Here is a 16,003-nt window from a genome sequence, read left to right as displayed (position 1 = left end):
TATCTAAAATAGAGTCTATATACATTGTTTTGTTTATTTAAACTGATACGTTAAGAATTTCTGGTAGTAGTTCTTAGCCTTATTTTTCTGTGTAGAATTTAGCAAATGCATGGCAACACTAATAAAACTAGCAAAGGAAGAAGATTTTGATGATAGTAAAGGAAAAATAATAACTATGTATTTATGAATAAATACTTAAATATGTATATGTGTGTATATAAACAATTTCTATAATAAAAAAAAAAAATTGAATTTAGTTAAAACATTTCCATGCAAGTTTGCAAATTATTTTTGATAAGATATGCCAAAAAAGACTTTGATTCATCAACTCATCAGCTAGTGATATACCAAAGAACTTAATCAAATAAGATCATACAACTTATAAACATTTCAAAAATCATACATTATGATTACTAAATAGGGCTCTGGCCCTGCCATATTGTGAAGACAGCAACAATCAAAGTTTCATAATAGGTATTACAAATCTCAAATGATATGGTGTATAAATTCACTGTTCCTTATAACTTATAAAAATGCAACCCAACCAGGAGATTATTTATATACATCAATATCTATAGGTTTCTCATAGAAGCTAAGCTACCAAGCGACCAACTGAAATAAACAAGGGCTCGAACGAGCATATTTGTGTTCATCTCCAGCATCTGCTGTTATGTTACAACATTAAGTTACAAAAGCCTGTAACAGAAAATAAACATCAAATCCGGCAAGTGCAAAGAAATGCAATCTTGATGGCGTGCTTTAATCCCTTCATCCTTGTTCGCATATTGGAGCCAGCATACAAAAAGCAAGTAATAACCACATCTCAGCCTTCAGTGCAGTTGCCAAATGCAGTAACAAGTGTTTCTAATGGAGAACCTTAACTTTCATCTACGTTGATTGCAAATCTGGCATGTCGATAAAGATCTGGCATTCATAGAGGTACAATGCTCGCAGGACCAGGGACTATCATCAGCCGTTCTGCTGATTCGCATTCTCGCAGCTCTCCCCTTGCTACTCCCTGCTGCATTTTTTGAGCTCGTAGCTTTGCTGAAGACAGCTCCATTACCATCCACATCGGATAGACCATTCTCTAAAGCCCTCACTAAATTCTCGAAGTAGTTTTTAGTCACACTACAAAAACATATCAGGAAATGAAGTTTAAGAATATGTGAACAAAAAAAGCGCACCATATATTTGAAAAATTAGAAGAAATATATACCTAGTCAATCCAGCTAACTTCGTACGGAAATCATTGAATTCTTTAGATGGGCCTTCTTCAGCAATGAGGAATTGCTGTAGTTCTTTTTCAGCACATTGATGAAGTCTCTCTAGACCAGATTCTGCTTCACCTGAAAACAAATTATACTTGAGGATTAATTATAGGGAAACCAGCAAAAACACATATTTCTAATTAAACTCAAACTGAAATTTAAACCTTGCAAATACTCAAAGAACTGTTTTTTTCCACGCTCATGCTCAGGTAAATAGTACCCATATGCATATGTCCATTTCAGCACTCTCCTACACTCAACTATCTGGAAAAACAAAACAAAAAATATTGATTAGAAAGCCTTCTATTTGACCTTGAAATGAACTTGAGCAATTGTGGTTGCTGTCTGTAACAATGAAAACCAACATAAAGATTATAAAAAATAACAATCTCTCATGAAATGACCAGCTTCAGGAAATAGTTTATGAATAACAGAAGTATTAGAAATGGTCCCCCAGGGGGAGAAGAACTGGTCTACTTTTAAAGCCAAAAGAACACGTCAAGCCTTGGTCCATTCCAAAGCAAAATGAACAAAATCATTTACCTGCAGCCAGGCCTCCGTAATGAACTTAAGCTGTGACTCAGGTTGGCACTGAATGTCACTAAGCGTCTCAATCTGCACCCCAAAAAGGAAAAAAAGAGAGAAAGATGAGGATTAATGAGCAATTATATCATTCGTAGAAGCAAAATGTAACAAAAAATCTAATCACTATAAAAGGGAAAATAATCTACTCTTTTAAAAATGGTATATTCTTGAACAATGTTGAAACATTTGTTTTTGTCGAGACACAAAACATGCTTGAAAAATAGATGTTACAAGTGTAAAAAATTTATCTCCGTTGTCAAAAGCTACAATACGAAATTAAAAGAGCGAGAGGGAGAGAGAGAGAGAGAGATGACTGAACACAACAAAGAGAAGGCTAGGCTGAGTACATGCAACTTACATGAACAGTTTGCATCTGATCTAGATCTGCAAGAGCTTTCTGCCTTGACTGTGGGACAAGAAGAAAGTATATTGCGCGTGTTATATCAATAAAGAATATAAGAACATAAGAAACAATCTTAAAACAGAATACTCAAGATAATAAGATAGATGCTGGCTTAAATGCATATCCAGAAGAGTAACACAGAATACAGATTAAAATATAGAATTAAGGACAAATCAACCTCAATCAAGAAAGAAATCACTAAAAATTAACCGGTTAGCATTCCATTTGATACAAGTACGCATTTTTAAAATAATGAAAACATGAGAGATTTCTCGATAATTATATGTGTGCACCAAGGGTCTTTAGATGCCTTATCTTTTTGTCTTAATCCTAGATGTGTTCACTGAACATATACAAGAGACAATGTCATGGTGTATGCTTTTGCATATGTATATAGTTTAGGTTGAAGAGTTGAGAGAACAAATATATGGAAAGTTAGAAATATGAAGACAAACCTTCGACATGCATGGTTTCCACCTAAGTAGGAGTAAAATAGACTATGAAAATCAAATTTAGCAAAAGATACAAATCATGGCTTCAAGGTGAAAATTAAGGAACATACAATACCACAAGTTGCAGTTTTAAGTACTTCGGGCCCAACATAGAAAATGATGACACGGAAATAGAAGATATTAACGATATAATCGACATAGGGTGTTGGAACAAAAGAATGCTTTCGATGTCATTTGTGATAGAAAAATACCACTCAAGTTTAAAAGAAAATTTTATTCCACAACAAGATTTTGCTGCAGAGAAGACCTATAGAAGGGTTGTCACACAAGAGACAAGCTATGATAAGAAAACAAGTCATGATTTAGAAAGTTGAGGTAGCTCCTATTGTAGAAAAAAGATAGAGGCGCTATGGCAGTTCAAGTAAGGAGTAAGGACTAATGAGAGTATACCAGATGAATGATACTCTTAAATTAAGAGAAAGACCAAAGAAAACTACAGGCCAGACCATTAGGAGAAGTATAAAAACTAAATAGTCTATATGTGAGTTGAAAAAGAACTCGGCACCACAGAGCACTTTAGGTTCATCTAAGGAATGCCCAACCAAGAGGAGTACTCTTTGTTTGTTTATCAAAGAAGTATCTTGACAGTGGAGCATTGTTGGAATTCTAGTTCATCATTACTTTCATAAAAGCTTATATTAGAAAACCACCATCGTTATGGTGAGAAGGTTCATGAAGATTCTAGAGAGAGAAGAGAGAATGTAACAAACTCTGAAACTGGTTTTGATTATTTCATTTCTTAATGAATTCAATACACTGTGTACATATTTATAGTCTGTTAGACTTGAGGCTTAGGTGGCACTAATAATGCCAGCTGTATCTAACTTCTAATGCCAGCTGTATCTAAACTAGAGTTATTACTAAGCCTAGAAACTGCAATACAATGTATTCTCTAATAGCTTAAGGTACATCAATGGTTTTCTGTTATATTTGATCTCCGGTGAACAAGAAATACATAAGCGAGAAGATTATAAATAAAAATACCATGCAACAAAATAATAAACCTAAAAATAGCCATTTAGCTATCAAAATGTTAGAAATCCTAATTCCTAGCAACTATTAATCATTGAAGAAATCAGAAATTATAGCAGAAGGCAAATTCCTAAGACATGACTAATGAACCAGTAAGTATAGAGTGATACATACAGATTGGTTGCTGGCCCACCGTTCATAATAATGTGTGTATCTCTCCAATGAATTCTTTGCCATTTCTCTCCTTCTTTCAGTATCATCATACTACATGCAACAAAATTTAGTTCAAAGGAACATATCATTATCCAAATAGATGTGGACAGAGCAGTAAGCTAATTGTAGCGACAGAAACCTGAATCAAGAAAAGTTTATTCAGCATGTGTCTCTTACCACTCCCTCTTGCTTAGCTGCTTCATAACGATTGCAAGCATAGAAACCGCCGGTTCTTTCGCCATGGTCTGACCATGCACCAAGGCATAGCCTAAGTAGATAAATGTATCAAATTCACGAGTTCCATCAGTTTGAAAACAGGGTAATATATGTATCCTTATCCAAGTAAGGTGGAATGCAACATAATTTGAGTAAAAAACATGTTGGTGAAAAAAAGAAAAGAGATTTCATACCAACAAAATTCAAATTTACAGGGTGGAGTGCATGTGATGTGCATGCACCCTTGATTTTTTTCAATTGGTCGCTTGCACTTGGGACATGGCTTTGAGTTAGCAAGTATCCTGCAAATCATTAAATTAGTCAGCTCAGGTTCTTAAATCTCAACTATCCAAAAAAGCTGCAATTTATACATGACAGCTTAGAGAAACGCAGAGAAACTCAATACATGGAGGTAGCTAAAAAATTATTAAGGAGACCAAGAGAACGTAGAATCCTAATAGTCGCTGGATTAACAATTTATCTGGTAATATAATAAAGTTCAAACATTAAGAGCTGGGCATCACTGTTCGCTGTTTTATTTCTTAAATTATTATACATGAAGTGGGAACTTACACCCCTTAAATCAACGTCCAATTTAATATAAGCATGGCAATCTGGATAGGTTTTCACCCCGCAAATATTCTCCATTTAAAGTGACCATCTTAAACAATAGATATCTTTAATTCGTGAGAACGTCACATACACATTACTCTATCTCTTAGAATTAGAAATCTGTACCAGTTCATGTTTTCGGACTCTGCGCTGTTTTTCATAATCCACTTTACCACAGTGCCACAGTCCACTGGACGATGAGCCTCCTCAGTGCACTGTAGATCCACAGTCACATCAGTCAGGAGAACAAACAAGAAGATTCTAAAATCCAATACTGTAATAGCTGAAAACAATCCCGGAACAACTTACATTCCAGCAAAAGCTATATGAACAGAGGCAAGAGACATCATAATTTGCACCTCCAGCATCAAAAGTAACTGCATATTCACAACCAGGGGCAGGACACCACTTTGACTAGACAAAATAAAAACAAAAGAAGTCAAAAAATAAGGTTAATACAACAATCATAGAGTCGTGAAACATATAATTAGAAAAGTAGTGAAAGTTATTAATCGCAAAATTTAGGAATTTATATTCCAGTTTACTAGTTTAGCTTTGGCCAAGATATAATAATGAATGTGTCCACAATTGATTCAATATGTAAAGAAATATGTCATCAAGAAAATAAAACATAGAGAACATATAGTCACATGGATTCAAATTGGCAGGTCATAATTCATATTTAATGCATAATGGCATACCTTTTTATTGTCTTCGATATAAGATCTAAGAAGGTAACGGCCATATTTTTGTTTATCTTCATTAGATGCTAATAAATCAATCATATCTTGACCAATAGCAGCACCACAACTTGGTTCAGGACATCTCAACATCAAACATCCAGGACCGTCATTAATGGACGTACTAATATATCCTAGCATGCCGAAAAGGACAAAAAAATGTGATGTGGAAGAATATAGGAAAAAAGTTTTAGGAAAAGACACTAAACTAAACAATAAATATGACATCTAAAGGATTAAATGAAACAAACAGACAAAAGCAAGTCAACAACGGCAACTTTATCTACCAAAATAAATTAAGATGGGTACAGGAAGCTTGCACCAAATTGCATATTTTATCACGCAAAATAATAAAAAAGGCCATATATTCAGCTTAATGCCCAAATTTGATCTGAGTTAACAAAAGAAGAGGGAAATAGAATACAAGACATACCTTCCCAGCAAGAGAAACAGTATGGATGACCACAAGAAGCCATTTCAATCCCAGAATGAGGATAGTTTTCAAAACAGATGCCACATGTAAGCTGGACATAGAAGAAACAAAGACTATAAAATTTATATAGAAATACAAGCTCCCGCAAGAGAAAATAATATCCATTAACATTATCAAACCGTTTTATAACCCAACCATCCATATCTCACCTCTCTAGCATTAGGATGCTGGACAACTGGCTCATCCAACAAGCCAACCGCTTTTCGGACTTGCTCTTCATCAGCAAACCATGCATCATGCACTTTACTGACACTCCTGCAACACCAATTCATTTCTTACACAAGTATATATAGTAAGCAGTGAAAATCTCACACATCATACATATGAAAAAAATGTTTTGAAAGTTGAAACACTGATGATGGTATGATCAATAGTGGGCTTTAAGGACTAAAACACTCACTTTTGGTTAACTATCAAGATTTTTTTTTTTTTTTGAACCGGATAACTATCAAGATTAAAAATGAATAAATTCAGATAGCAACACCTTTCGATAACATCATCTATTTTAGGGCAAATAAACATATTTAAACCCGGTGTAAAAAATTGAACTTACCAATTGTAGTGACGAAGTAGTATGCTTGCAATAACTTTCGATACAGAAAGAACAGCTGCTACTGTATTGATGTCATCTTCCTGTCTCATTCGGATATCGGATTCCTTCAAGATGGTAAAGTTTTGCTGAAATCCAACCAGACTAATCAATCAGTTACATGGCAAAATTGTATATGATTGCAAAAACAACAAATGTAGCAACTTGATTCTCTAGGACTCGCATCCAATCCATTCAAAACCAACAAAAAAAAAACACAATTATTTTCATATACATAACAAACAACAATAATGTCCACGAGGGTGTCAGCTCAGTGGTAAGAGTTTGACTACGTATCCACGAGGGACAAAAATCAAATCACATATATAGGACAATCATCATTAATGTCATCGTTATTAATAACAATTTCTCATTTCCCTAACTATTTTATTTTTCAAAACAACAACAATAGTAAAGACATAATCTAACCATTGAAACCAACATCTTATCTCAATATAGCAAACCGATCATTAATGCAATGAAGCTCATCCGACCATCACCAATAACTAAAAGGTACTTGGCCAGACTTTACTTACCTCACGGCCGAACACTGGATTACTAAGGCTCCCTTCTCCTAGTAACCGGAGGGTTAGCAACAACAAAAAAAAAACAAATTTTTAAGGTAAAAAAAAAAAAAACCTTTTGTTCGGTTTCATAAAACATGTTCAGAAAATGTGTAACATCATCATTTCTATAGCAAATAAGCGATTTTGAATAAGCAATTTCACATAAACAACATTATAAAAACAATAGAATCAAAAAGAGATATAGATATACCTCAGGTCGACGAGACTCAATCTTATCAGCATCATCAAAGTAATCACCAGCATCATCATCATAATCACTGTAATAATCTATGGTAGCACCTTCGGTATCACCACTGTAGAAATCATCATCATCATAATCAAGAGACTCCATATCATTAGCATCATGCATATCATCCTCGGAGTCCATAGAATAAACCACAAATCAACAAGAATTTCGAGAATCGACGATCCAAAATCGGTGATGTGAGAGAAAGGAGAGAATCTAGGGTATGAGAAATTTGGGAATTTAAAAAAAAAAATGTTGTTGTTGAGTGTTGAAATTGGTTTAATAATTATTCTTTGGAAAAGAAAAGAGAGATTAAAAATGATGAAAAGTGAATTGGGAATTGTTGTTGGTGGTAAAGATGGAAGATAAGGAACAAAGTTGAATATTGAGCTAAAAGAGTTGATAAGTGTGTGAGAGAGACAAAACAAAGAAACTCGACTAAATTTTACAACTAAATTCTGGTCATAAATCTTACCAAATGCAATTATTACTGGTCAGACAACAATTAAACATATACAGTATTTTTATTTTTTTTTCATTTTTAGAATATTTATAAGGAAATTTTATTTTTTTGGTACAATGAAATTTTGTACTTATATTTGACTATAAATAAACTTTGATTTTTTATAAAAAAAAAAATTATTTTTTAAATTCATTGAAAAAGTAATATATTTAGTTAATATTATTAATTAGATATATTACTTTTTTATTTTAATTTTGGTCAAATTTTTTTATTTATTAATTTAAGAAGAAGATGAAGTTATTCACTTTGAAATTGATTTGAAGGTGTTGGTTGATGTTATTCGCATGAAGCGTACATGTAATTTTGAGTTTTTTTCAATTGTTCATGATATTATTATTTCTATGTCATCTTTTCTAAACTTTGAGGTTAAGTTTGTTATGAGCCAAGCGAATTCGGCTGCTCATACTCTTGCTAGAGTGGTCAATTCTTGGGATAGCTTCCATAGATTTGAAATTATTCCCTTTTATATTGAACATTTAATAGTTAATAAAATGCATTAAGTTTGTTTGATTAAAAAAAATGAAGCTAAAAAGAATTAAAATAAAACAATTTAAGCACAATGTGTGTTTTGAGCAGGAAATATTAGAGTGTAAGATATAATAAAGATAATTCACTTGATTAAGCATAAACAAGGCAGATTCTAGGGTGGGAGACCTTAATAGGTCTCTCACCAATGCATCATATCTCTTATGAATTGGATGGAGTGGATTGAATGAGATACATGATATTATGATGTACTGTCAGTATTATATAATTTTCTCTTTCATTCTATTTTGTATAGCAATATCGGTGGATTATCGCAACCAAATTTAAATTAATTTTTCCTGAAAAAATCGAGAACTTTTTTTTCAAAAAAAAAATTCCGAATAAAATATCGGAACTTTTCCCAGAAAAAAAGATCAAAAAAAATTTCCTGGAAAATATCCTAAATTTTTTTCCTAATAAAATATCGGAGCCTTTTTCCAGGAAAAAACTCCGGAATTGTTTTTATTTGAAATCGAAAAAATTTCCCCCAAAAACCGGGAACTTTTTTCCGAAAATAAAATCGAAATTTTTTTTCCGAAAAAGATCGAAAACTTTTTTCCAGAAAAATCGAGAACTTTTTTTCAAAAAAAAAATCGCAAATTTTTTCCAGAAAAAATATCGGAAACTTTTTTCGGGAATTTTATTTTATTTTTTATGAAAATTATATAATACTGATAGTACACCATAATATCATGCATCTCATTCAATCAATTTCATCCAATGGATAAAAGATATGGTGCATTGGTGAGAGACCTATTAAGGTCTCCCACCCTAGAATCCGCCGATAAACAATAATATTATCAACTAAATATACCAAACAAGCTGATGGATTAGTCCACCAAATAGAAATCAACAAAGCTTTTATTTTAATCTAATAGTTGCATTATAGTTGCATTTGAGACGATTTCTTGTGTTTTTTACTAAAAGTAAATATTCATTCATTCAAATTGAAACATACATAGATCATCACAAATTCGATTGTTAAAATCTGGAAAGAAAAAAAAATGAATCTACAAACAATCTTGCAGCACCTAGGTTAATAGCAAACAACGACATCATGAAAGTGCCTACAAATATGACAACATAAATGTAGCTGGAATCTTCATACTCCCGGATCTGCAACGTTGATATCAAAGTCTTCATAAGATCTGTAATGAGTTGAGGAGGATATGTCAATTTGAAACAACGAAACACAATACCAAAACGAAAAACCAACAAACGCACCGCACAAGACGACTACAAACACAACGCCGCACAAGACGACCACAAACAGAAAATCACAAAAAAAAAAAAATAGATGTGAAAATCACTTATTTGAATAACAAAGAAAGGAAAAAATTTCTTGTTAAAAATATATGAATTGCGTTCTTTCTAAATGTTCGAACAAACCACAAACCAAACCAACAAGAAGCAACTATAATTTTTTTTGTTGGATAAGATTTGTTCTCCTATAGGTGACTGAAGACGACGAGTGTGACTTTAGTCTCAAACTACCATAGCTGGTGGTCTAATTTTTTACTTTGCTTTGGCCTTGTATGATTTGTTTATGGTTTTTTTCCTTGAATCTTTGTAGTCGATCTCGATACACCTTGTGATGGGAAGACTGTTTTTTAATATATATCTCATTTTGGCGTGTTAAAAAAACTATAATTTTTTTGTCACATTTAAAAAAATAATTGTTGACTATAATGTTGTATTATATAAAAATAAAAAATAATTTATGCAATTAATCACATAGCACGGGTTAGATGGAAATCATTCAACAATTAAGGAATCAATTATTTTTTATTTTGGCCAAATTTAGTTCAATTATTGTTTATTAAGGAAATAGCCACCAATTATTCAAAAGAAATTATTTTAGTCAAATTTTTTTTTTTTTTTTTAAATTAATATGATACATAGATATATTAAAGTTTTTGACCAAGGAATGTACCCAAAAAAAAAAGTTTTTGACCAAAGATATATTAAATCTTTTAGAAAGTTAATTGATTTGAAAAGCCTTACAAAGTTGTTTGGGTGTTTTGTGAGAAACCAATTATATGGACTAGAATGAATTCTAAGCAAATCGATTCTACCCAATTGTATATGTCACAATATGTGTATTCCACAATTGCTCTTTATTATCCTCTTGTAAAATTTTCTTTGGGGAATATATTTAACGTCAATCTTATTTTTAACAAAGTATATTTTTACTAATAAAAATCAACCAAATAAAAAAGATATTTTGATGAATAGTAATACCAATTTAACAAAGTGTATTTTTGCACCTTATTTTTCTATTATTCCTTCGTTTTAATTCACCGATAAATTTATATTTTTTACACACATTATTTTCTGGATACATTGGCACATACTTTTTCTTTTTAATAAGTTCAATATATTATGTATAATAAAAATTAATATGTTATGTGCCAAAAAAATTTTTTTTTACACACTTTTTTTTTTGGATAGATTTGCATATACTTTTTCTTTTCAATAAATTCAATATATTATGTATAAAAAGCCAAAGGAGTCGACTCAGTCATGAGAGTTAGAGAGAGAGGGAGGAGCGTCGTCCCTAGGGCTCATCTAGGGCGGCCGTTTCGGTCACCGCCTTCACCGGAAGCGAGGCACAAATGGGGGGGAGATCCAGCAGATGGAGGGGATTGGACTGAGGTGAGTCATCGAAGGAAGAAAGAGCTTCGACAGGCAGAAAGAAGGAATGGCAGATTACAGCATTCAACGCGATACCAGAGAAAATCGATCTCTGCAACTGGTTTCCATTCTTTTAGGGACGATCGATCACCATTCTCTGAATCATCACGCTTCGATCACGATCATTGCAGGAACCCTCGTCACAGCCACAGTCGTGATTGCTACCGAGCTCGCCGGGATTCATGGATGAAACAACGGCGGAGATCATGCTCTGTTTTTCCTAAACGCTACCGGTACCAGACGGCGGATACAACTACAGGACGGCGGCAGCACGCGGATGATCGGAGCCAACAGGAGCTTCATGTCAACTGTCAGAGGGGAGGGAATTGGCATAGGCGTGAAGCAGCTCATGAGAGAAACAATGGGAGGGAGCTTGAAGCTTTGATCAGCCGTGATGGTGTGAAAGCTCACGAGGGAGAAGGCTTAGTGATCGTGTGACGCGACAATGACCGCAAGTATACAGTCGTGTCGTGTAGTTTTAAAAGATATCGAACCCAAAGGACCAATAATCGACCTACTGTATTCTAGTGTTGCTTTGTAAATCTAAGGCTAACGATTTAAAGGGTTATGATTAATTGAATAACTAAAATAAGAGAAATAAATATTTTTTTTTAGATTTTTAATATGTAAATAAAATATTGCTAGGACGTGCTATTAGTTGCTTCAGAGGGTTCAATACTTAGTTCGCGCTAGACAAAATCACTACCACATCTAATTGTCGTATTTTAATAAAATCGATGCTCCAGGCGAAAGCCGTTCTCACTTCCAGCTCTCACAACTCTCATCATGAAATTAATAAAATACTTTACAAAGTAGTTGCATTACTTCTAGATTTTAGTGGTGTAACAATTAAATTTTCTAAACTATATTGTTTTAAAAATACAATTCAGATAGTATTATAAATTATAAAGGTGGTGCTTAACTCTCGTCCTCACACCCGCTAATAAAATACTCTTTGAAAAACAATATAATTTAATTAATTCTAATCCCAACTCTCGTTGCGAATTAGATTTAATGTTCAGTTTTTACTATCTAGTAGAAATCTCACGCTCTCGCTCTATTGATTTTTACTTTAATTAATTCTCACTCTCGTGACGAATTATAATCAACTCTTAATTAAAAACTGCTTAAGAAAATAAAACCGTTGTCAGTTTTCAAGAATTATATTTAATTTAAAAACACTAATCTCAGCTCTCGCAAATCTTGACTAGCGTTATACTTAGATAAAATAAATGCTCAGCTCTCACGCGCTCACTTACCTATATAAGTACCTTTGAAAATCAATATAAAACTCATTAATCCTAAATAGCTCTCGCGGACTTTAGAACTAACGGTCAGTTTTAACTATCCGACCCTAAACCTCAACTCTCGTCAATGTTGGTTTAATGCCTTTAAAACAATCCTCACTCTCGTGACGAATTTTTTGAAAACATATTTATTTAAAACTGGTGGTTGAAAACTATTAAGCGCGAATTAACTACCGAACCCCTATTAGCTACTAACTACACATCCTAGCAACGCTAAATTTAGCTAGACATAACTAAAAATAAAGACATAAAAATAAAATAAGCAAATAAATAAATAGACATAATAAAAATAAAAACAGAAATTAAAAGCATAAAATAAAAGCAATAAAATAAAGACAAGAAATAAATAAGACCATAAAATAAAATAAGAACCTGAATTAAAAAGAAATCTCGAGTACGGATTCCGACAGCGTAACGGTAGGAAAATAAAAAAAACTTATTTTATTCTCAACGGAGAATAAAATAATACTAAACTCTCGACTTTAGAGAAGAAAACCTTGTGGTACTAAGCCTAGTTTTCAATTCTCTAGTCAAGTGTTATCAGTTGGTTTTTAGAAAGTGGAGAAAAGGGGCCTATTTATACTAATTTCACAAGAGACAAAACATAAATCTGGCCGATGTGGGACTTTAGCAAATTAGCGCGTGACCGTTTGATTGCAGGAATGGCCAGGATGAAGAAAGCACATGGCTGGCGCCATGTGTGCATGTGGCGGGTGCCACTTGGTGCATGTTGGCAGGCGCCATCTTGGCCTGGTTGGCGGGCGGCAACGTGTGTTTGGTGGGCTGCACATATGTGGCCCAATTGGCTGCACATGTGTGGCCCTTTTTGTCCATTTTTGCTCCTTTTCTGTCCGTTTTCGCTCCTTTCTTCAACTCGTACACTTTTTATCTGTTTATTTAAAATACGAGAAATAAGTAACGATTCATAATATAAAACTTCGAAATCGAAATAAAAATAATTAAAATATAATAGTAAATTAACTAAATAAATAGCATATTTTAGGCGTATCAAACTCCCCTAAACTTGAACCATTGCTTGTCCTCAAGCAATTTAGCTTGCATATAGAAAACATTTGAAATGCGAAGCAACTCACACACACAGACTTAGAGGAAAATAACATCACAAGTACTCATACGTGGTCAGAAATTCGAATCGGCTAAGATTAATTAGTTAGGTTCTTTACACAATCAAGAAGGGTATTTCAACGACACACAAAGTTCTCCCTCTTATACATATCGAATTCGGATCATGCCGTTGTACTAAAATCTAAATCTTCTCCTTTGTTTCATCCTTTTTCATTCTAGACAGTCACATTAAGACCCTTTATCTATGTCACACACATGGTAAGAAAGCCGGTTAGCGTCTTTATTCATCTTTTTCAACTCGCAATTAGCTTGATGATACAAATTTGATGATACAAATTTTGTATTAGCAATCATATAAATATTTTTTTCAAGGTTTAACCGTATTACCACAGTATGGCCTTATATATATTTTTTTCTTTAAGGTTTAACCGTATTACCACAGTATGACCTTAAGAATTTGCTTAGATGATTCGCTTATATTCATCGACAAACCTACTTAATGTGTGACTTTATAGATGGTGTCCGACTGGATAGATAAACTACTAAAGGATTCCACAAATTTAAATCAGGAGATTTTGGCACAATGGTTATTCAAATTGATATCTATACTAGGGAGACTTCTGGGTGTTGGAAAAATACCGATTTTGTTGTGAAATTCCCTAATTTTCTTAACTTAGCCTCTCGTCTTTTCTTATCCTATATACTTTCTAAGTGAGCTATTAGCCTAAGCCTTTGAAAAAAAAAAATTTATTGGTTCAAGGAAAGGAAAAATTTAAAATTTACCCAAAAATAGTGCTATTATTTTATTTGCGAAAAGGGAAATTGTACTAAAAATAAAATAACTGAGAAATAAAGTAAGGATGGTAGAATACTCCCCTAAACTTAAATCCAACTGTGTCCTCACTGTTGAGACTCAAGTGTAGCTTTGGAGCACAAAACCTGGTGGAGAGATCATGAGGGAGGATGTTGATAATTTTGGAAATTGTTGAACTGAAGCCTCAAACCGCCTAGCTCTTGTATGACATTGTCGAGCTGTTGTTGACGGTGCTCTTCGGAGCTCTCCCACCTATGATAATAGCCCTGCATCTCATGTTGGTTTTGAAGAATTTCGTCTTGCTGGGCTTGCACGAATGTCATTTGTTCCATCATCTCCTCTTGTTGTTGATGCATGGCATAGAATAATCCATCGCGCTCTTGATTTAATGCATTTTGGGCGCGTATCTCATGGAGTACATCATCGATGGAGCTTTGCCTTGATGATGAGGAACTACCTGCAAAAGTGTTAGAAAAATGTGTAGTGTGTGCAGGTGGAACAATGCTTGCGCCCCCACCAGCAGCAGCATTTGGAGAAATGTGCGTGGGAGTTCTATTAGTCGTAGAATTATTAGTATAGCAAAGATTTCTCGGGTCACGTACATCCGTTAGCCATTGGTTAGGAAGGGTGATATTATAAAAAACACGATTTTGAATCATTAAATCATATCTACCATCTTCTCTTAACCTTACTAGGTTCATACTCCTTACCATATCTTCATTGATTAACCGAGGTGGAATATGTTCTAAATTTTCTAATCGAGGTCCTAGTCCTATGGCTTTAGCTATGGTCGTGATTAGGCCTCCAAAAATTATCGCTCCGCCCCGACTTGTATTAACTTGTGAAAGCATATGTGAAAATAAAAACGGGACGGTGTTAATTTTCATTTTTCTAATTGCAGCAAACATGTAAAACATTTCTTTGGAGTTAACTTTGCTAAAAGAGGCTCGGCCAAAGATGGTATGTGCCAATAAGTGGCGGAAATAGCGTAAGGCCGGATTATGGATGGATGAGGCCTTATTTCCTTCATGACTATTAATTTGTTTACCGGTGATAGTCATCCAAAAGATGGCTAAAACTATTTTGCCACTGTTCATTATCATGGACTTCACATGTTACATTTGGTCCATGGGGGAAATGCAAAAGGTCAGCCATATCATTCAAAGAAAATTCATACTCATTATTAAACATTCTAAAATAAACAGCGCCATGCGAACTCCTAGTTTCAGGAACGGTGTTAACAATTAAAGAGCTTAGGAATTCTAGCGTTAGTTGAGTATAAACAGGATTTTGTTGAGATAGGAAATGTCGAAGATTTAAATTATCAAGCAAATAATTCACGCTATCTAACAATCCTAATTTTCTTAAGAGAGAATTGTCGGCATACCTTGTAGCTTGTATTTCCCTTCTTTTCAAATCCTCGTAAATTTGAGATTGATTTGAACTTCTTCTAAAAACTAACTCATAAACCATTTTGTGATTTGGAAATAGATAGAGAATTTATGCTTTAGAAAGAATGTTGTAGAAATGGTGAGTTTAGTTTGTGTTGAAAGACATGTATTTATAACTTGAAAAAGAATCTCCTTATGAAACACAATGTCCTACCAATTAATTTTCATTGATTGTTTTGAAAGC

At 33.5% G+C, this 16,003-nt stretch overlaps 1 protein-coding gene across 1 annotated transcript; it reads right to left on the bottom strand.

Moving 5' to 3' along the window:
* Positions 1–496: 496 nt before the first annotated feature.
* Positions 497–7,899, bottom strand: LOC123919086 (probable E3 ubiquitin-protein ligase ARI7). The gene is made up of 15 exons (XM_045971309.1): positions 7,384–7,899; positions 6,571–6,695; positions 6,167–6,272; positions 5,958–6,048; positions 5,486–5,658; positions 5,094–5,198; positions 4,911–4,999; positions 4,367–4,474; positions 4,134–4,224; positions 3,918–4,007; positions 2,215–2,262; positions 1,815–1,886; positions 1,436–1,535; positions 1,220–1,349; positions 497–1,131 (listed from the first exon to the last, which is right to left on the bottom strand). Exons 1-15 carry the CDS (start codon positions 7,558–7,560, stop codon positions 885–887), a joined length of 1,752 nt encoding a protein of 583 aa, XP_045827265.1. The 5' UTR covers positions 7,561–7,899; the 3' UTR covers positions 497–884.
* Positions 7,900–16,003: the final 8,104 nt, after the last annotated feature.

The sequence above is a fragment of the Trifolium pratense genome, linkage group LG3 (genome assembly GCF_020283565.1).
Source record: "Trifolium pratense cultivar HEN17-A07 linkage group LG3, ARS_RC_1.1, whole genome shotgun sequence".
NCBI classification, from domain to species: Eukaryota; Viridiplantae; Streptophyta; class Magnoliopsida; order Fabales; family Fabaceae; genus Trifolium; species Trifolium pratense.
The sequence above is the reverse complement of the archived record's forward strand: the minus strand, read 5'-3'. Positions and strand labels throughout refer to the sequence as shown.

What these genes read in the sequence shown, in the direction of transcription:
- LOC123919086 (XM_045971309.1), bottom strand. Translation starts at nt 7,560, where the DNA reads ATGGACTCCGAGGATGATATGCATGATGCTAATGATATGGAGTCTCTT. An exon ending in TTGAGTCTCGTCGACCTGAG is followed by an intron (nt 6,696 to 7,383) that starts GTATATCTATAT and finishes GTTGGATTTCAG; the next exon opens with CAAAACTTTACCATCTTGAA. An exon ending in AGCATCCTAATGCTAGAGAG is followed by an intron (nt 6,049 to 6,166) that starts GTGAGATATGGA and finishes TTCTATGTCCAG; the next exon opens with CTTACATGTGGCATCTGTTT.